The sequence below is a fragment of the Corvus brachyrhynchos genome, unplaced genomic scaffold, assembly GCF_000691975.1.
Source record: "Corvus brachyrhynchos isolate BGI_N302 unplaced genomic scaffold, ASM69197v1 scaffold136, whole genome shotgun sequence".
Lineage (NCBI taxonomy): Eukaryota > Metazoa > Chordata > Aves > Passeriformes > Corvidae > Corvus > Corvus brachyrhynchos.
In genome coordinates, this window is record NW_008239080.1 from 10,275,932 (window position 1) to 10,298,645 (window position 22,714).

At 38.3% G+C, this 22,714-nt stretch overlaps 1 protein-coding gene across 10 annotated transcripts in view; it reads right to left on the minus strand.

The window, feature by feature from the left end:
- Positions 1-22,714, minus strand: part of DLGAP2 (DLG associated protein 2) — a 342,864-nt gene that overhangs the window by 82,061 nt on the left and 238,089 nt on the right. For all 10 annotated transcript variants that reach the window (XM_008637654.2, XM_017739294.1, XM_017739302.1 and 7 more), the window contains one exon: positions 7,818-8,887. In XM_008637654.2, the coding sequence (XP_008635876.2) occupies positions 7,818-8,887 (1,070 nt within the window). The remainder of the gene's footprint in view (positions 1-7,817; positions 8,888-22,714) is intronic.

The window sequence follows — 22,714 nt, forward strand, 5'->3', positions numbered from 1 at the left end:
AGCAGGAAAAAAGACCACAAACCCAAGAAACCTGTGTTTCATTTGGCTGCATATTTCCTTTGGTATATGATCAAGGACACTGCTTTGTGGTCAGCTCAAGCCACTTTAAAATTATATTACTATTAATTTCAGTGGGGCAGGTTTTCCTTAAGCAATACTCAGCTTTTCAAGCAACGCTAGTAATGGTCAAGTGACCTAGAGTGCTACCTGAAAAATTACCCTAACAGCAGTAAGGATAAGTAAAGATAAGTGTTCAGCTGAGCTGGTGAGTTGCTCCAACTCACTGTGCTACTGCACAGCCATAAGAACTCGGGAGAGAGAAGGATGCAAATGCTGTGGTGACTACCTTAGGGCTGGGCAAACACAGGTCAGTAAAGAGCCACTGCCTTGCCTGGAGATTGCTGCCCTGCAGCACTTCACTCCCATGCTGTGGAGCAACCTTTACCTCTGAAACAGTGTGGCTACCAGGAACGCTCCCTGGCCTGTGCTAAGTACAGAACCAACAGTGTGCCAGAAGGAGTTTAGGAAAATATTGGCTAGCTTGGATGAAAACAATGCCTGAAACCGGCTGAACCACATAACAGTACTGAGGATCATGATGCAGTGCCAGGGAAACCATCCTGACACTATGCAGTTTGATAGAATAGATGATAAGGTAGCAATTATTTTACTAGTGGAAGTTTACAGAAACATCAAAGATCAAAACTTGGAACTCTGCATGCATGCCACAACAAGCAGCTTTTCTGCCAAGAAAGAAAGTTTGCACCCAGAGTTTGTTTTCTTATGTCTTTGCCTTTTTGGGCCAGCTCATAGATGCATTTTCCTTTAAACCTTTCTCCATAAATTGAATTAAATGCAAATTCTGCTGAAACCAAGCATCAAAAGGCTAAAGACCTAAACAGGACTGCAGCCTGTCTCTTACTACAAGTGAAGGGGAGCCAGGAGTACACCTGCCAGCTGGGCTGCCTGATGGATGGGCAGCTGACAAGGCCCAGGGGACCACAGCATCAGCAACTGAAGCTGACCACAGGTTTTTCTGAGTCGGGAAACACTCCACAGACCATTCAAGGTTACAGAAATATAAAGTAAGAGAAAAAAATGTCCATAAATGGAAGAAAAGGAGAGGTCCTCCCAACATACTTACAATGCACAGCACCTCTGAAACCACAGAGACTAAGGAGCAAGGACTCCAGTGTTGCAGAGCTATTATAAGGCTAGAGAGGGATGAACCTAAAAGGTAGCATATGCAGGGCTGACCCAGAAAGTGGCCTGTAGAAAACAGCGTCTTATTTAATTGAAGCAGGAAATTATATCACGTTTTTTGCTTTTTTCCAGTTTGTTGTAGGTCTACTACTGAAAAAACAGTATGTCTTTAAAACACAAATGATTTTAAAGGCTATTTAATAGATATATTTGCCTCTCATCAATTTTTTCTGATTTTAACTAATGATTGATATAATGTTTTGAGCAGTTAAGTCCAGATGACTGCAATTAATTAGCTTCCAGGGCAAAATGAGTATTATTTTTCCTGTCTATCTACTATGTAATGCTTAACTATCTGCACACTTTTCAAAAAGTGTTTCCCTACCGAAGTACCAGGAAACTTGTCCATATGGACAATGAGCTATTTAAACACATTTGCAATGCCACTTTAAAAAACAACCTTTAAGCACAGAATTGTAAGATGGCCAAACCCAGAAAAAACAAAAACAAAACCAAAGCAACATTTGTGAATACTTCACCATTTTTACAGTCACCCCTTTGCAGGAAAAATGGCATGGACTACTCAAGAGAGGAGCTGGGTCTGCCTTAGACAGCACGCCTGTGGCCTAGAAGAGTGTGTAGGCACTACAGCCCCAAGTCCATGTTCCTGGCAGTCTCCTTCGGCAGGTGGCCTGAGAATATATAATAGTAAGCTACTCCTGTATGAAAACTTCTTCAGAACCAGTGACACCTTTGAGTAACAACTGCAAAGGTCAGCCTTCGGCTTCAGTGAAGTGAACATTGAAAAAAAATTTGGAAACACACTTCTAACATTATAAAGGAGGACAATTCCCCCTGATTAAAAGGCAGTGGGATCACGGCCTCCCTTTTCTACTCATAGCTTTGAAATTTCCACTGTAATAGGGACATGTTCTGGCAGCTTTCAGAAAATGCTAGCTCTGAAATCTTTCTACTCTTGTTTGGAAAAAAGTTTCAGCAATTCATTTCATCCAATGTGAGGATTCTAGTATATGGGCATGGAAGCTTTCTTTTTTCTTTTTCTTTTCCTTTAGAAGGGGATTTAAGTATTCTGGGATTTGTGATACACAAAACCATCAGCATTCTGTAAATACAGGGAAGAGTAAGCATTATTACTCCTTTTTATGTAATGCTCCACAAGATGTTGCAGGCTGACTTTAACACTGTGAATGGACCATGGGGCAAAAACTGCCCCATCATTTCCCTGATTGTCTGGGCACTACCTGTCTGTTCTGCACATCTCCACTGCTGACTGGGAGGGCATAGGGGTAGCTGAGACATCCTTGTGGGACTGTAATGAGCTGTAGAAAACCGAATGGTATAGCATTTGTCCATGTTGATTTAGGATGCAGACTGCCCTGCTACCCTACTGTCTATACTAGCTTTTCCTGCTGTGGAAACAACCCAGTTAATTCTTGAGTGGTGGCTGATCATAAATCATTGTGAAGGGAGTGTGGATGATAGTAATTTGGATGTGAGTATCAAAAGTCTGCTAGCTATGGCTAGCTCTGGCTAACTTCACAGTGTGTGCTCACTGGGAGAGGACTGGATGTAGTTTCTGTAGTTCATGCAAGGGTTTTATGTCAAGCAAACAGACACAATCTAGTTTCACAAAGATGAAGTGCTGAGAAAAGTGTATTGAGTTCAAATCCACCCATCCTTGCAAACCAGAGGGAGAGTGCAAAGCAGTTGTGTGCCTCACATGGGCAGTGGTTTCATTTGTGGGAATTTGTCCTATCCCCGGTAGAGTTCCTGGGAAAATGCAGCTGAGGGCTTAAGGCCTATTTATCCATGAGCTTGTCCTCAAAGATTTTCTCCACGTAGGCTTTACTTAAACCAGCAAAGAGCCTTGTTGAAACTGCTGCTTTTTTCTTTTTCTCTTTTAAAGAGACGAACTCTGTGCTCTTCTTTCATTCTGCAGAGTACAGAGCTAACAATACTACCCACATGCTTTGCAGTGCCTCTGCTGTAACTGATGACGCTCGTACTTAAATGCACTAGGAAGACAGGAGTGGGTTGAAGCCATTTTTAGAACAACATGCTATTTCCTTTTTTAGTGCTGACTCATTCACTGTACCTTGTGGTATGTTTACCCCAATTGCTTGCTGCTTTGGAGGCTGTTGAATGGGTGAGGAAGGAATATTAATCAGTGACACATTGCACTGTGCTCCGGAACTACAGTCATGGTGAATGTGATGCTCTTGCCTATCTTTTGGCTTAATTGTGGGAATTATTTTTCTTTAACTAGCATTAAAAGTTATTCCAGTTCTGGAAACTGTAAGCAACTCTTCTGTGCACATCCTTTCAGCACAGTTATCTAGTTCATATCCTTTTTTTTTTCTGTTAAAAATCTTTGCTCCTTGCTAGTACTCATATCAGAGTGGAATTAATCAAAGTCATTGCACTGTACACATGTGAAACCTAATTAGCCAAAACAGCTGATGAAGATAGAGGAGATCTCACAGCTCATTTATCTTTTTCTTTACATATTTTATCTTAAAATGAAAATGACTTGGAAAACAGTAGCAGCCACTATGGCTAAAACTATACAAAAGTGTGCATTATTGCATGTGTGATCTACTTCGGCTGTTTTGCCTGCTGAGTGAGGTGGCAAAGTGTTTGTTGCCCAGAAATGTACTGAAATACTCAATTTGTCTTCATTCGAAATAGAAATTAAAGTCCCATACATAATAATGGCAGCCAATCATTCACAATATATAGTGATATATGATATATAGATAGATAAATGCTGTTAGTATATGGGTATAAATGGTTGCCCTCTGCTCTTGAGATGATAGTTGACCATCTGGTTGACATTACAGCCCTCTCAAATGGGCTTCTCACTCTTCCCCTTTCCCTAGTCTCTGGACATTCCCACCACCTCCAATGTAGAAGGAGTGATGCAAATCTAATCTGGGTTTTAAATGAGAAGAATAATCACTATTTTATACAGCCTTATTTCAACTAATTTAGTTCTCTTAAACCATCCACTTTAGGACTAGATGACCACCCATGCTTGAAAAAGGCATGTTGCCTGAACCACCTCTGACTTACACCACAACACTCCCAGTCCAAGGAGAGGCCCCAGCTGCAAAGACTCTGTGAAGGGAATGTAAAACCCTAAAAGAGGAGCCAGAGATTAAGCTTGGAGATTTACCAGGTTAAAGAAATACTTGATTTCAACTCTAGGACATGACTGAAGAATATAATGAGCAGAAACCTTCAAAATCTCATCTCATCTCCTGTTTCCAGGAATTTGTTAATTTGCTAACAGCTTCCTTCCTAGAAAGGAAAATCCTATATTCACGCTTCAGAGTTTCAGTTTGAAGGAAAAGAACCTCATTAATTATGGTGGAAGACAAAGTGGAAGCCTAGAAACATAATACAGAAAACAAAGTCTCAAGCACAGGCCTAAGACACTCCCATGGTCTTTCGGTTTGAGATTCTGCATATCTAAAGTCTCAGTGGAAAACAGAAGTAGAAATATTTCATGCAGATACTGAAAAAAACAGTAAGAAGAAGACCAGTAGATAGAAAAGTGAGTTGGCTACTGAGAATCCTCATATAGCTAGGTAGTAGAACAAAAGCCATATATAAAAATTGATAATATTAATGCATAAACAGAAAATTAATTTTTATTATTCTGAGGTATGCTTATGTATTAGTGTATTCATTGAAGGACTATAATTTCACAGCTTTATTTTAAAAATAATTAAAAATATATAGCTGACATCAGTCAGGACCAATGTATTTAATATCACTTTAAATACAGAGACCCTGTGAAGGGCCTTGGGATTTTAAACTGATCTGTTCACTTGTGCACCTCAGGGAAGTCTGCTGCTGCACATCAGTGTCATAATCCCTTGAATTCTCATTGCCATCTACTCTTGAGCAAGGCAGTAAACTCTCCTGGGTAGGGATTCCCACATGTTTCTCTACCTTTTTAGTTTTTGAACCTAATGATTATTTTTATCCAATTATTAGTCAGTGATGCTGCTTACACTGCCATAAGAAAAGTTAAATATCCCTCCTCAGTTTTGCAGATAGAGCAGTTGAAGTGTGCAGTGATTAATAAATTAGATTTCCTGGGTCAGAGAGAAAGTTCCTGGCAGAGCTACTAATGGGACATATCTCTGATCTTTATGATTACTTTGTGACAGCCCAACATCCCTCAAAGCAAAAGTTTCAAAACCAGGCATTTAGTTATGACATTGACAGAATGGGGTGCCTTCAATTTGTTTGCTGACCTTGGGCTAGTGAATAAGCCAGCCACTCAGTCTGAAGGATATCTATGCTCTGAATGGCATGTTCTGATATGATGAAACATATGCTTTATTTTAATATTTCATAATGAGAATATTTCTGTTATAGAATTCCTTGTATTATTGCTTTGGACACAAGTATAGATTCCTTGTAACTGAGTACTTGAGTCTTAACAGATTTCCATCATAGGATCTCTGTGAATAGGGAATGGGTACTATGCCATTTTTAAAGGGTCTTAAAAACAAAGATTTTGTGCAGCAAAAATTTGAATTCACATCTCCTAGATTTTAAGCTGGATAAACCTACTAGTGGATGAACCTTCCTAACTGCTGAATGAAAATTCCTTTCTGTAGAAATTTCCTATTCCTTTCCCAATTCACAAAAAAGCATAAAAAAATGACATAAAGGAGTGTGCTTTTCTGACCCCTAGGCTTGTCACTTGGGCTTGATCTAAAGTTTGGTGATAGCCAGGTTAGTTTGTGAACTCAGTCTTTCACATTCACTTGAAGATGCTGATATAAATTGGGAGTAAGGAGAAGGCCAATGAGAAGTAAAAATTGATGGCTTCTGCAAAGACAAATGAGATGTAGTGGTGGGGAAGAAGAAACAATGAAACATGATTGAGAAGGAAAGCACTAAACCCAAAAGAGATGTAGAGGAACCAAAGTGTGTAACAGGAAGGAAAAAACTAGTCATATCTAAACTTCTCTGTAACGTCACAGCTGTATGCATGGTTTTAGAACATAGACATATGTTCCATAGAGTTCCACAGAGTGGAAGTCTCTGCACATGCGCTTCCAGTTCTGGCTCATTGAGTTAGATCAAAAACTTCCAGGGAAGTGCAGTCTATTTTACATACATGAGATTGTACTTGGATATGATAAAATACCACAGCTGTCAGTCTAGGTTGGAATCAATTTGCATGGTAATGCTATGAGGGCTGCAATTTATTTTCCTTTCTCTGCAATGAGAAACTTTCCCTGTTTCAGTAGAGAAGATTGATCCTGGATGTCTGCATATGCATTTGAAAAGATCTGGCTCTTCAAGTGTGACTCATTGCTATTGGACACCTATAGCTCTGACAGGAGAGAGCTCTGCACAGAAGTGCAGTCACGTTGCTAATCTGTGTTTGCCAGTTTCTGTAGGGCCCAGAGAAACTGAAAATATCCAAATACATAAATCTGGACCAGAGATTTCCCCATGTTAATGTGAGAATCAGTTAAGTTCTGGAGAAAGAGGAGTTCTTTAAAAAGAAATAGAAAAGAACATACTCAGAACAATGTGGGCTTTGAAGGCTATACTTAGTACAAATTGTTAAAGCAATATTGGTATTGTACATTTTTTTCCAGTGACAAAGCTAGCTGATGAAGTTATCCTCCAAGGTACTCCCTCCTTTCTGCTCTGCACCCACTGCAGTTCTCTGTATAATCTGATGTGCTAATGTCACTTGTGATGGGACTGTGCTGTACGTAGGCCAGGCAAATGATGTAAATGTCTAAAAATAGTATTTTGGAAAGTATTTTTTTAAACTCACGTCACTTTACGATCCAGAACATTGTGCAGCATGATAAATAGTTACATTAGCGTGACCTTGGGGTGGCAAATGGCATCAAGCAGAAGGTATAAAAATTTAAATGTAGGAGAAAGTGAGAGCTTTGTTGCTGAAAGAGAAAACGTGCAGAACACCATCAAAACCAGTCTGAAGGCCAGGCCTGAAATCTCTTCTCTCTGAGGTACCCATGTATTTTTAATACCCATGTTGTTATAGTATGGTCTCAAAGGAGGCTCAGTTCAATATGATCCTGGGTGATGCAACCATTAAAAAGCAATATATGGGCGATCATCACCACAACAAAGCAATTTGGTATCCCAGTAAATCCATTCTTCTGTTACTTACAAAAACATGGAGAAAAGTAATAAAAGAATACAAAAATAGGATTCCCCACAGCCTGTTTAAAATCACTCATTCATAACCGTATTTGAAACACTTTTTTTAGCCCCCAGATTGCTGAAAGAACTGCTCTTTTTTAGTGTGATATATGTATTTCATCAAGGTGTTCAGTGTGAATTCCAAAGATGAAAACACATCCACTGACCTGAAACTAATTTATATCACACCTGTTTTATAGTTTTCAATCTGTGGTCTATAAACCAAGACAAAAGCTAGAGATTTCTCAGTTTAATGGAATATCTGCAATGGGAGAGCCATACAGAAATTCTTTGAGAGGTACCTTTGTATATTTTTTACGATGACTATGGCATATACTGTGCTGCTCTTTTCATTAAAAATCTCAAGAAAATCTTCCTCTTACCTGAAGGTAATGGCACGGCCTCAAGGAAGGTTTGATTTCCTGATGAACCAGAGGCTTATCTAAGTTCAGTGATGATTTGCGATAAGCTTCTTTAGCCTGACTTACTGTAAGCGTGGACCAAGAACTCCTTTTCATATATTTACTATCAGGGGTCATTGGTAGCCCTTCACAAGCCGAACACTTCACATCATTGTTACTTTTGGAAGTCTTCAATGAGAGATCCCCAAAATGCCCCTGGAGTGCCTCAGGATAGCAATGGGATATATGATCTGCATGGTGCCTATTTACCACACTAGGGGTTCGGTAAGTGCTATCGCTGTCCAAATTATCGTCAGAGCTCCACCAGCTACTCATTCCAGATTTATGCTTGCCTTCTGGTTTTCGCTCCTTACTTTTACTCCTTTTGCTATGCTTGGAATGGTGCCCATGATGATGATCGTCCCCTCGACTGTCTCCCTTGGTTCCATTAACATTGCCCTTGGATGATCCTTCCAGAGAATGAGATTTAGTAAAAAGTTTCTGGACAGAATGAACGAGATGGCGTATCCTTCCCGGGCTCTCACTGCGTTGTTCCGCAGCTGTTGAGGTCCGCTGGTACTGTAAAGTATGAAACCCATCCCGGTGAAGAGGAAGTTGTTTCTCAAATTGGTCCAAAAGATTTGCAGGAATACGGTTAATCTTAGGGTTACCGTGAGACATGGCGCAGTCGTCTCTTGAGTCGTAATGTGAGCTGTAGTGCATTCTGGGGAAAGTGCTACTTGACATGTGATCGCCCATTACCATGGGCATCATCATGCACTCAGAATGAATGGAGCTGCGTGGGGAGCAACGATGGTGGTCCAGCGGGCAACTCTCCGTGGGGCTGAGAAGATATGACTGCCTTGGCTCCTGCCCATGGTGGATATGGTCGTGGGTATGTTCACAATCTTCAGGGGATGCTAAGCCACAAGTATGAGCTGAACATAACTGTGGTTGATTGCGACTACCAGATAATCCTTTCATATTCCTCGGAGCAGGAGAGTATCTTTCTTCATTGAAGTGCTGAGAAGGCGACCATGAGTACTGCTGGTCTGTCATGAGAACACATAAAACCTGTGTTATGTGTCTGATTAAAAGATTAACTTGAAAATTCCAAGTATATTGAAAAACCAAACATTTTTTCTCTATGAGCTTGGTGGAAAGTCTCACCATTCATGAAATTTCCTCCACCATTTAAAAACTGATTAAAATTGTTCGCTATGAGTAAATAATGGGGTGAATATACCCTCCTTTCTGTTTGCAAAATTGTCTGCTAGCAGTTCTAGATGTTATGAAGCTATTCATTATGTAATTTTACTCAAATTTAATGGATACATTCAAGTTTATTATTTAATATTTATAGCTCATATGTCAAGCTTTGTGGCTAGTCATTTAAGTTACATGGGTCTAGTTTTCTAGTGTTTTGGTGGTTTCACAGTTGGATATATTAAATGTATCCTTTCTCCATGGAGCCATTTTTGTACCATAAATTGAACTTCATTTTCTTCAATGAATCTCAGCTTCATGATCCTAAGTTCACTCTTCAGAAGTATAAATAATAAACAGCAAAGAGAAAAAAAAATATGAACGTGCTGAAATGAAGCTCAATTTTTATATTGCTAAACAGTTTATGAATAAGCATTTCATACTATTTGAACATCTGTTATCCTTAGTCCAGAAGTACTATTGCTATTACCGTACATGTAGAGTATTCTCTATCAGGCAGTTTTCCCCTTTTTATGACCAAACTACAAAATATTTACTCAATGACTCTAAGTTATTCCTGAAAAAAACAAATATATTTCGGTACATACTATGGGGTTTTATATACTAGATTACTTGTTCCTATGAATCATGTGCTTCAAGTTGTGGTTATTATGCAAGCATGATTGCTAAATAAGAGTAGCTTGTAAGCAAAGATTTTGATACTTAAGCCTTTGATTTTTTTCTCTCATGTAATTTCTTGCAGCTGTCAAATGCTACAAACAGAAAATTAAAAACAACCCCAGAAATAACTTTATTTGATTTTCTCATTCACTTTCCCTCTTCAATTTCAGCTTCTTTAAGAAACATTTCAAAAGCAGACAAAGAGATAGGATGCAAGATAATCCTTTAGAGGATAAGACAGATGTGTAAGTGTTTATACAACCCACTTAGTACAGCCTTTCTGCAAATCCACTTTAAGAATCTAAATAATCTCACACAGGTGCTTGATACAAGGAAGTTGCAGGTCTCAGCCAGAATGGAAGCCAGAGAATATCTATTAACTGGACACTGGAAACCAGGCTGTAGCGATAACACAGTAATTGACAGCACTTTGAAGGATTTCTAACCAAATGACAAAGCTCCCCTAAATCATATTTCCACTGCTGGTGAAAACTCAATGCCTGGATATGGTCATGAAACAGATCAATACTCATATCTCTCTAGTTTTATTCAACTAATAAGTGTTACATCATGATACCTTCAGTACAGAAGGCAATTGGTTGCAAGTCTTCAGCATCAGCTATCTCATAACCTAAATGCCCTATATTTCCTATTGTGAGAGATGCTTTGTGATAATTTTATTACACCCTAATTTCAACAGAGTTCTACACAACCTTTTAAAATGAATGGAACATTAAACTAATAAACAGTGAAGTATTCTTCAGCCTAGGCACAATTCTGCCACACTGAAGTCAAAGATGGATTTAAGGGTCCAAATGTCACCTCCACATTTTATCATGGCATGAAACTGATGGGTCTGTTCATATATCCTTTTCTGCTTCTATTTTGTTTTCCTGTCTGTTTCTTTTACTTAATTCTTGGCTATCATCACATCAAAATAAAATCTTATTACTGCTGATTACTCAGTCTGTTGTCCTATTTAGGTTAAAATACCTTGCATAAATGTAGTTACAGAAAGGAAATATAACTGTTTCTCTGAAATGACGTAATTTTGATTATATACAGACATGGCAGTAAATTATAACAGTGCTTTGGAAGTCAGCCACATAAGTAGTCCTGTAATTAGTGATACTTTACCCAGGATATTACCAAACATTATGAGGGGAATGATAATGGACCATGTGCTGGATTTACTCCGTCTGTACTTCCCATAAAGGGTTCCCAAAGCACCAGACAGAGATTACTGCAGTAGTTCTTACAAACCCATGAGATTAGATGGAGGGAAGAAGTTTTTTTTTACTCTGAAAGAGGTTGATCTAGTTGAAGATGTCCCTGCCTATAACAGGGAGGTTGGATTAGATGACCTTTAAAGGTCCCTTCCAATCCAAGCTATTCTATGATTCTATGTGGAAGGTACTGTTCTCCTTTTACAGAAATAAGAAGCTGCAATACAGGAAACATTTTCCAAAGTGCTTATGGATTTTCTGATTTTAATGTTCACAGAGGTGAGAGCCAGAGGGAGGTGGAAGGAAGCTCTTCTGTCACTCTGACAGGACAATGAGAATCAACCCCAAGCCTTTTCATCACAATCTTGCACATCTGCAAATGAATATAACTTGTACTACGCCTCACCAGTGCATTTAGACAAAAAAAGTAAGGGCACGGCAGAGATCCAGAATGAAAAAAAGAGAATAAGAAACTAATTTTAAATTAGTTCCTGAGCACAGAATTACTAGTCCCTGGTGATTTCTTTAGGCCTCATGCAACATCAAACATAGCCCAGAAGGCTTCAAACATTTTCATCCTGTTACATCCCTAGGAATATGAGATGTGATGATTTGACTGCACTGCAATGGATAATCTAACAACAGCTTTTCTGTCCCTCATGGCTCCCCGTGATTCTAGCTCATTGCAACTAAAGAAAAAATACAATTTTCTGTATGTTGCTTTCACATAGCATGCTTTCATATAGCATTTTATGTGCTATATGGAATGTCTGAATTATTTTTGTTTGAAACACAGTAGCTAGAAACTGCTATAGGCATTTATTAAGATTAATCAAAATAATTAAAACATGAGTTAAGAAGTAGATGTTTTCCAGAAGTAATTGTCCCCTCTTAATTCTGTCATAGAGAGTAACTAAAACTAGATAAACCCCCAAATTACTTACATGTGCATCATTTAAATTTATCACTCCAATTAGGTTTGTCTATCTAGGACATCAAACCTGTTCTTTATCCCAGACACAACTACTTCTTCATACAAATCTTTTGAAAAATCTTCAGTACTTTGAAACACAATATATAAATTTATCAAGTCATTTGTGCTTTGTACTATTCAGTCAACTTTGTTCAGAGACTGAAGGGCTCGAAGAAACAGTTGAGCTGTGGCTGAGTGAATTACTGTGTGGTACCAGAGCAGTGTTATTGCCCATGTGCTAGCTCTTAGCCTGCCAAGAAAAATGTGCTAGCTTAAAATTCAATTAATCTAACATGCTTTTCTAGCATTTGCAAGGGGCTAAAAGTGTGCCTGTGGTCAATGACCACAGCTCAGCTGATTCATAAAAATTCATAAAGCTACAGCATTTTTTTCTCAATCCTTTCAAAAGAAATTTAATATTTTGGTATAATAAAATAGTTTCAGATCTGATTGATCCAATAATGACAGATTAGACTGAAGTTTTAGTCTATATCTTGAAGTCTCTTTTTTTTTACAACAGGTCCTATGTTTGCTCTGGGCAATCACTCTAAAAACATAAAATGCCGCCATCAGAGCTAAAGAGCTAAAAGGAGATAGAAGAAAACATAAGCATAACCCAAAGCAGACAAAGAGATAAAGGAATAGGAACAGAGAAAAATATATGAGAACATAGGAATGATTATTTTTAGATTAATCAGAGCAAAATGGAATCTTCCAATTAACTTCAATGGATAGTCAGACAATACTTAAAGACTGCGGCTGGGGGTGGACCTAGAACAAGACATAAGATATTATGTCAGAGAACCCAGTAATTCCAAGCCCCTGAAAATCTGTTAAAGCTCTTCTTTTTCAGAGACTACTGTACAGATATGTCAACCTTTAACCTCGGCAGATGGAAGGATTTCTGCATCCCTTCCTATCTCTTTCAACTCCTTCCCTGTTATGCCATGTCCTGTCCTGCATTTTTTTCCTCCTGTTTCCAGTTCTGGACATTCTTGCTCCAAGCAGAGGTTGTTTTGCCTGTGTTTGGGCTCTGGCCACAATTTTTAGGTCATCCAAGCTTTTTTCTTGTGCTAGGCAGTATCAAGGAAAGAAAGATAGGTTCAGGGACCAAGAATAATGTTTGAAATAATGAATTAGAATTGCTATTAATGTTCTAGGTCAGAAGGCTAAAACCCTCTAAGTAATGAAACATAAGAGCTGTGCATTTCCAGAGTTCCTGGAACACTGCTCTTGGCTAAAAAGCGTCAATATAAAGACACTGAAACTTCTCTGACATTTGAAAGAAGGGCATGTCTCCACAAATCTTTTCATGTGTTGCATATTAGAAGCAAGCTTTTAGAGCATGATAATACTCTCTGGAACTACTAAATGATGCCTAATTTTTTTTCGTACTTTTCTTTCTATTGAGAAATTAGTTTGAATTGCTTTAACCTTATAAGCCCCTCAGTAATCCACTTTCCCATCTGAGAGATCTGTGCTGTTTTCATTGGAGAAGGAGCTGTTCTTCTGCCTAGTGTAACCAGGAAAATGCACTGCTGAAAAGAGATACCTAATCTAGCTTTCAAAAAGAGGTGGTAGACAAAACCAGACTGCTGCATGTTGCTGTTTCACACAATTGAATCAGTATTGCAATGCATTATGAAGAATATATACTCACAGCTTAACCTATAGCTAATAAAAAAAACGAAATGTTGGAAAAATGGGCATATTAATAAATAAGTAGACATTAAACATGAAAATGGATAATTAAAATGCTTTAGCTGGAAAAATGTCTGTCCAAGGTCTGCACTAAGTAGTGTTAGATGAGCACTGTTTCCTCATTAACTTGTTATAGTATTTTTCTCTGTTCTATTCTAGCCTTGAAAACAAATATTTACTGGAAATGAGAAGAGTGACTGATTGGCCAAATGCATGGAAGAAGTTCTGGAAATGCAAATACCTTATGCTTCTGTTAGGGTCTCATGAGATTTTCAACTTATTTATGTAGCACAACACCTGGTATAAAATTGACATAAAATCACAAAGATTGAGTCACCACCTTACAGTTTTAGAAGATGACTTGTATTTTCTGTGATGTGTGTGCACTTCATGCAGTGTATTGACCTTTCCATGAATTCCTACATACCTGCTCAGGCTGCTTACTTGAAATATTGAACATTGAGTAGCATTCCCTCAAAGATAAGTTATATTGATTCTCGTAGAACTGTTGCAACAAGGTACTTTATGCACCCAGTCTCCCTGCACAGTCAAAGGGGAGAAGCAAGTGGTTCTGAGGAGCTAAAGCCAAACACCAAAATGCCCAAAGCTGTCAAACAGCACATGGGCTGCACGTGGATGCTTAGTTTGTTTCAACGCATAAACCTGAAAAACTCCTCTATTCAGAATCCTGGGCACTGTGTGGCAGGCTTGGACGGCTCTGTTCCCACCAGCAGTGTAAACAGAGCTAGAGGACGTGTCCAGCCCATACAGTTAAACTGTTGCCATCATAATTTCATACTATGTAAAAGGACTCTTCCAACTGATACATAAGTACGATTTCAAGAACAACATGAGCCAAAGATTGTTACAAATATGCAGTCTGGATGTGGTTTTATTTTTGACTGAGAAACTGACATGCCTCTTCTGAAGCCTGAACTACATGTCAGAAAAACCACCAGAAGAATACTACCCTTCATGTACATATTTGCCTCTGCTGACTATGGCAAAAACTGTGGCTGACAAGCTCCAATGCAGAAACCTACATCATAAATGCATAAATTTAGGTGATCTGAGGCACATGGATTCTGCTAAACCATGGAAAATGTTTTGACAGCCCAAGCTAATTCAGTGGAACAACATGACAAATAATGACCAAGGGTAAGATGGTTTTTATAATTCCCATGTTAGATTAAAATGGACATTTGAATTCTATTAAAACAGCACCAAAGTCCAGAACATACCAAACTGGAGCAGTCAGAAAACCCAAAGTGAGAAGTAAGGAGCATGTGCTGCAATTTATTCAGTACAGTCAGTTTTGAGCACTGTTATGCAGGTGTCTGTACGTGGAACAAATATTCGATAGCATTGAATCCTATTGTTTAGCCCAACAGTTGTCCATGTCTATCCTCTTTCAAATAAAGATTTGAAAGATTTGACAGTCTAGCATCTCAAGGGATTTATTCCTGAGATAAATAAGCTTGATAAGAATAAAGGGTATATAATAAAAGGAGTGCAGAATAACTGTCAATGAGCAAGAACAGAATCTTGGAGGTGGTGGGGAGGCTGGTGGGGGACACAAAGCACAATATACTGGAAGGAAGAAAAGTACAGAGTTGTGATAACTCTGGGGAAAGCTGTGACCAGGGACAAGCTAAAGCCACATTACAACACCAACTGCCTGGCATGGAGAACAGGGCATGCTAGATGTGAAAATGGAGAAATGTGGAAACATTTTTGAGGAATGAACACATCCCACACCTTCTGGGTGGAAAAATTAGCCCTTGGACTGAATGGAGAGTATGAAAGTCAAAATACTGTGCCTATGCCATGACAAAGGACAGGACAGAAATCCATGAGAGGCAATATGGGATTTGTATAAAACTCCAGGATATGGAGTGGAGCAATGCAGGGAGTCCTCAGGATGGTGCAAAATTAATTTCCATTGGTTTGAAGTGTGTGATGTCTTGGTACCAACTAGTATGCAGCACACAGACCTTCACAGTACTTTTCAAGTTTGAAGTACATTGCCATTATTCATCTTTCAACAGTGCTATGACACATTAAGTCCACAAAATTATTTATGACTAATATTTTTTTCACAGAATCTGTATGATCAGCAAGGTTTTGAAAAAAATTATTATGTATCAGGACTAGACTGACCTAAAATAACTAACATATAAGCTTATTTTCTGGAGAAATACAGCTGTATGGAGTCAACTGGGGCTTCACTATGTGAATATCATTGAACAACTGGTTATAATGCTTCCAAATACACAGCAGAAATGCTAGCCCAACACCATTAAACTTCTTTTGTTCCTTATTGTGCCTGGCTTTATGGACTTTCTTTCCTAAAGGATAAAATTTTGCTACTTGCAGTTATTAGGTCATGAGAAAACCCATTTCTGTCAGGGTCATAAAACTGCCACTATTTTCTCAGCAATTAAAGAAAGCCAGAGTAATTGCATGGTACAGTGAAAGGTATACACAGAAATCTATGCACAGCTCTGGAAGTACAAGGGAAATCCTTGTCACATTGATAGCAGTAACAAATCTCCCATTAACTTCATGGGGCCAGGATTAGTTGTAAGCATTTGCTGAGAAAAGTTCTTGGTCATTTTGCCTATGACACCTGTGTTACTTGAGGTAGATTGTCTCTATCAGGGCTGTATTTTGCAGAATGCACAATTTGTGCTGGACTGGAATAAATGTGTTAGAAACCTGCAAGGGTTCTCAGTCAGAAAGTTGACGGCATGGAAGGGTGAAACTGAAATACTGCCTGTGATAGCATAATTGCCAAAATTTAATCCCAAGGATCCAAATCACTTGGACCAACTAGTCAACTGAATGGAACCACCAAATCTCCAGGGTTTCTTTTCTACTAAGAAACACTTATCATTGATTCTTAAATAAAAATCAAACAAAATAAATAATGCTGATATTTATGATCTTCTTCTCTGATTTTTTTCTTAGTGTTTCTGGAATTCTTCTGAATTTGTCCATTTTTTGTGATGATATATCACAGAGGAAATTTTCCACCCCATCCAATGCTAAGGGGACTACAAGAATAAATGCTCATGTATCCAAGCAAAAATATTTATCATATATTCCCTCCAAATTGCCTTTTATTTTTTCTTTAAAACATGGATATATTTCAAAGATTTCACTTATTTTAGAGTGCTCTTCTGGGAAAGAAATAATGTAATAATTAATTATCAAAAGCATTGATTATTGCCACAGAACAATGACTGCTGAATTTAAAATACCAGTCTATTTCAAAATTACCTTTATATTTCTTTTTTTTAAACATTAATTCAGAGTTTAAATTATCAGAACTGAAGAAAATTATTTGATTTTCTCTTTGTTTCAGCATCAGTTCTTTGCAGACTTTTGATTCACCAAAAATTTTAGTTTTAGCCATGGTCTGACGCAAAAGAACTATTTTACTTCTTGGAGTTCATCATTATCTGCTCAGGTGTACACCCTTGGCGCTGTCTCTTGCTGCTTTGCCATTGTATGGTGAACTTTTCTGTTCAGTTCAACCCACTGAGATGGAGGAGGACTCATCCTGATTTTCTTATGGGGTGCAGGAAGAAATAGCAGCCTGGTGACAAGATCCCTTTTAAACCTGTTGCTATAGTAACAGGCAGACAATCTTCCTCTTTACATAACCTCCAGATTGGGAATTTTTCGAATCAGGGTGCTGTCTCTTTTCTTTCTGGCTGAGCTCTGTTTTGGATCTGTGACAAACACTGCAAACATTAATTGCCTTTCTCCACCATCACCGGCACCCAGATTTTCCATGTGGCAGTGAAGGGCCAAACTGTGACTCCTGTTCCTGGGATGAGGTGGTGGTTTGAGTACCCTCACTGCAGGCAAGTTTGTGACAAGGCATCACACTGTGCTGCTGTCTGTTCTCTTATGAAGAGAAATGACATTATAAAAAGATGGAAAAAACAAGTGAAGTTGCACAATGAAAGGTGACAACTGAACTCAGCAGTGAAAGCTGGGATTGTATTAGCAATCTTTGCTGGTGTTTATCCTGCTGCACTGCTTCTGCCAGTGCAAATTCTCTCGGGAAGACAGTGGCCTATGTGCCCAGCACTGCAACGGAAGACTGCGGTCATTTACCTCCACACTGGAAGCATCTCCACCACCCTGGTTGTGCCAAAATTTGTCTCACTCCTGACAGAACCTAAGCAGGTAATGACGAATGTGGAGGTAGAGCATGGTAACTTTTTTTCTGAGGAAATGGAAAGCACATCATTTAAGCTGCTCATCATAGGAATATATTTAAAAGGCTGCACATTTTATCCTTTTGTAAAGGGACAATCCAGTGAAGACACTCATTGAGGAAGGCACATGTGGCTAAGCAGTCAGTCTCTCATCTCATCTCATCTCATCTCATCTCATCTCATCTCATCTCATCTCATCTCATCTCAATCTCATCTGTTGAAGCTGTCACACTATGGGAAGGTAAATGTTGCGTGTCAGGTATGCACCCAGGTGTTACAGAGGTCAGAAGGGCATGAGGGAGAGAAAAATGTCCCTTCTTTGCTAACATCCCACACGTGAAATCATTTAGAACAGAAATATTTGTTTATGAATGCATAAACCCCTTTGTATTCTGTAGTAGAAATGGATGAATAATTCATTACAAATATCCTATTTGATTAATCTTACATCCTTACAAATGTCTCCTCCTGTTTGTGAATTGACCTTGGGCCTAATGGGATTTTTGCAGAGTTATTTGACATTATGAGGTATTTAAATTTTAGAAATAGCTTTTGATCTGCAGATGTTAATAAGCATTTGTTGCCAACAACCTACAATTAAAATGCTGGACAGTTAGCATGTTTTTACATGATGTTCAGGACATATAATATGATTTTCTTCTATGACTGAAAGTAATTTACAGAATAAGTTCTCAAGCATAACTAAAAGGAATTTAAAGTTCAAAATTTATTTTCTGAAAATAATTTTATTTCATTAGCGTTTTCTACAGTCTTGATCATCACATCAATAAGCTTCTACACTACAGTTTCTGGATACAGAAAAATTAAATCTGTGAAGTGGAATTATTTCAAGATATGATGGAATAAGACTAATAAGAAAGGCCATTTTTTGCAGTATCTGTTCATCTAGTCACAATAAGCAAGTAATAGGGTCACACTGAGTCATATCAGGGCACATCATATTTAAAATCTCTTGTAAATTTAAAATACTTGTATATTGTCATGCCAAACCACCTGGCTACATATTTTTATTATATGGCAGAAAGATAGCCCTGCGGTTAGAGGATTAACTTGGGAAATCTCCAGTCAAGTTTTCTGTCAGCCATGAATTATTTGTATGGTTCAGGACAAGGCCACGGGCAGGGGTGTCAGTTGCCATGGAGAGGTTTGACCTTACCTCACTGGGTTGCAGTGAACCTTTGTGCATATCTCTTGTAGACTCCCTACTTCTATTCCTCATACGACTAGAATAAAACTTCTGTACCTCTGAGTGTTAATGTCAGAAACCAGGGAAACCTCCAGTTTGTGGCACATCTAAGAATTTAAACCAGAGTGTTACTGTGCCTGCTGATTACTGGGATGAGTGTCACGATAGTGGTTACTCTGTGTGGACAAGCCACGTGTCTGACTGAAGTCCCACCAGCTCCAGTCAGTCTACAGATGTTTAACTATCCCTGGATGCCTTGGGGGAAGGTGCACCAAGGCGTGGATGTGGCACAGAGGAGAGTCAAGAGCTCACTGACAGCCCCATCTCTGTCCTTGAGAAAATTTCCTGTCATGCCTGGTACAGGAAGCTAAAACCCTTGAAAAGTAGGGAGTGTTCAGACACTGACTGCACTGAGTAAGGAGGGATAATACGGTAGAAGGACAGACAGACTGAAAAGTCAGGACTTTTTTTATGTTTTCATTTCAAGAACAGCCATGTGCTTTCTTCCTTCCAACACATAAGGTCATAAAGGCATGATCATGCAATCAACAGTGATTGAATAACCATGAGTTAGTCTGACACTTGAACTCTACCAATTAATCAAAAGCACAAATGCATCAACTGTGAAATAAGAATACATTTTTGTAACCTGCCCTTAAAGTCCCTTACAGTTTACTTTGTAATTGAGGCATGTTAAGAGCATTATTAGTAACTACAACCTGTTTTACATGTTTCAACCTTTTCCTTAACATCAACTCAATATCCATTCCTGAAGAGAAAGCAGCAATTTAGTTTAGCAAAAAGCCTTTAGTGCAAGTTCTCTTTCCTTGCTTGATATTAGGTGCTGCTAACTATAAAACTTGTGTAAATTAAATGTTTTCCTTACCTATAAAAAGTAATTAAAACGATTTTTCAATAACCTATTTTTCCCTCTTCACTCTGTGCATGCACTATCTATTAAAATATATATTTAAAGAGAAGTTCATCCCATCTTCCCCGTTCACATTTCTTTAACTATTTGAATGCCTTTCAAACATGGCATTTTTCTATTTCTCTTGTTAAGATTGCACTATTTGCTTTTGACACCTGAAGCAAAATGTTGCCTTACCCTTTGCATGCCTAAAGTAAACAAGACTGGGAAATTTTCAGATAGCATAGAAAAGAGTAGTTTAATTAAATGTTTATTTTCTAATACATTATCATTGTTTAGATAATATAAACACCAGCAAGAAGAAAGCTTGGAATTGAAAGAACTCCAGTTTCCATGAGACTTACAGTGAGCTGCTTGAGATCACACATCAGATCTCTTGCTCTCATCACCATGCCCTGCTACCTTCATTTGTTTATTTGGTTAACCAGGTTGCTTATTTGAGATATTTCTAGTGAAAAGAATAGGAATTTTTTTGGTGTGAGTGTGAATGTTGTAACAATAATACTTATCACCCTGAACTCTGGTAACAAATAAATGTTAGTGGAAAAGCTATGAAGTATGGTTCTCACAAACTAACTGTTAATGCATGGATAAGCTTTTTTTGAAGGAATCCATTGCATTTATGCCTGTTTAAACTAATGAGGTCTTTTATAGAATCAATAGTGGGAAAGAGCTGAGATCAGTCCTATCCCTTGATACCTTTTTCCAATTAAGGCAGTGGATCATTTTATTAAAAATATTATTTAATGACTATTCGGCATTTTCACTCTGGTGAGATACTGTGCAAACATTAATTAATCCCCACCAAAACCCCAAACCTCACTAGGAAATACTAAACCCATTTTACAAACAAGGGCCTGGAGCCAGAGATCTTTCAGTACCACAGAGATCATAACTTGAAGCTCCTCAGGACAATGGGAGTCTAGAATAATGAATGGTCCTGCAGTTAGAGCTTCCTCAAAGAACATCATCCTGACTCTATCTTGACTAGGGGCAATTATTTTACTTCTCAAGGAAAGCCCTTTCTGTGTTTTCTTCAGGGATGAAGGTCTCTAGCAGTCTGTCAAATCGAGGCTGTTTATACAAAACAATTACATAGTCATTGGGTTATGTATATACAGAAAAGAAGTGAGCCCATTTCCATAGTCCAGTAATTAGAGTATCCACCCAGAATCATATTTCTCTCCAACGAATATTTACCTTTACACATGTGCAACAGCAAGAAGAAGTGAAGACTGAGAAAGATCTAATAGTTTGCAGCTTTTTCACTTATGTTATATATATACAGTTAATTGATTTGAACACCAATCTTCAAGTGACATAACACAACCCTGGGGCAAAGACAGAAAGACAGATACGTCCTATCCATCTGTAGAGGTGTAGCACATTAGCACAGCTGTAACTACAGAGCTTGTCTACACAGAACTTATCTAACTATCCCACAACTTTTATAAAAGTCTTCCCAATTTCAGTGATTCTCTCTAGGGGAGAAGCAGACATCATATGTTTTTACATTAGTGATAGTACCCAGTCCACTTCTTTTGATGACCTCCTGTTTGGTAGTTAGGTCCTCTGAGAAGGACAGGATTTTCTTCCGAAAATATTAAAGCCATCCACCTCTTCCCATGTATTATCTAGAAACCTTTGGTATTTACTTTCAGAGGACTCTAATAAGGACACATGACCTAGGAGCAAGGACAGATTTTTCCTTGCTTTTGGCCTATCTTTTTTCAGTCATTTGGCCATAAATAGTTGCAATTTTTGAAAGCAGCTTAATTCCTTTGTAGTCTAGTTGTGATTTGTTGTTGTTATTTCTGTTGTTTTACTTTTCTGTTTCTCGTTTCTGACTAATCCCCCATCTTCTTCCCAGTTAGGGTTCTGGATGATTGGTCAGTTAGAATATATCTTTGTGTTAATCTTTGATTACCAATTTCATAAGAGGGTCCTTGCTCCTAAAGATACTTGACATTTAATATTATTGACTTATATACCATTTATTGTGGCTCCAGAAATCCTGCAGATCTTTCTCAAAAAAATGGGAAGGAGAACAATTTTGACATACTTCTAAAGCATGACTTATCTCACTCTTCATTAACCTTCTAAAGTAGACCAAACCTGCTATGTCCTAGAAAAGTCTAACACTCTTCATTGACTCTAGAAGAAGTCCAGAGATCTACAGTTTAGACATCTACATCTGAAATACTTTCCAACTCTCAGATGAGATGAATTCTAACGTTACCAGGGCATCTGAACTCCTTCCTGTGTGCTGTGAAATGGGACAGCAGGATGAAAAACTCCAAATGTCCAAAAAGGCTGAGATACTTGCTCATTTCATGGCTCCTCCATAGGATCCACTTGTGAAATTCCTAGGAAGCCTCATGTTTAACCATATCTTCCCTTTTACACCACTTCGATTACGGCAGAAACTGCCTGAGGCTTCTTCAGTCTGTTCCTTAACGCATTCTTCTGTCCAGTCTTTGGAAGGAATCCTGTAGCTTTTTTCACTTGTTTTGGAATATTAAGTGAATAAACAAGTCCAGTACAGATATTTTCACATTGAACATTTATGAAACTCCCTGACTTGAGTGCAACTGAGTGGCAACACTACTTGTTTTAGAAAATCCTCTTCTAAGAGATTGTCTAAACATAAGGACACAACATGTCTGAATTCATGCTCCTTGTTCAAACTGCTTGAGTAGTTTTCCTTAACAAAGCAGCTGTG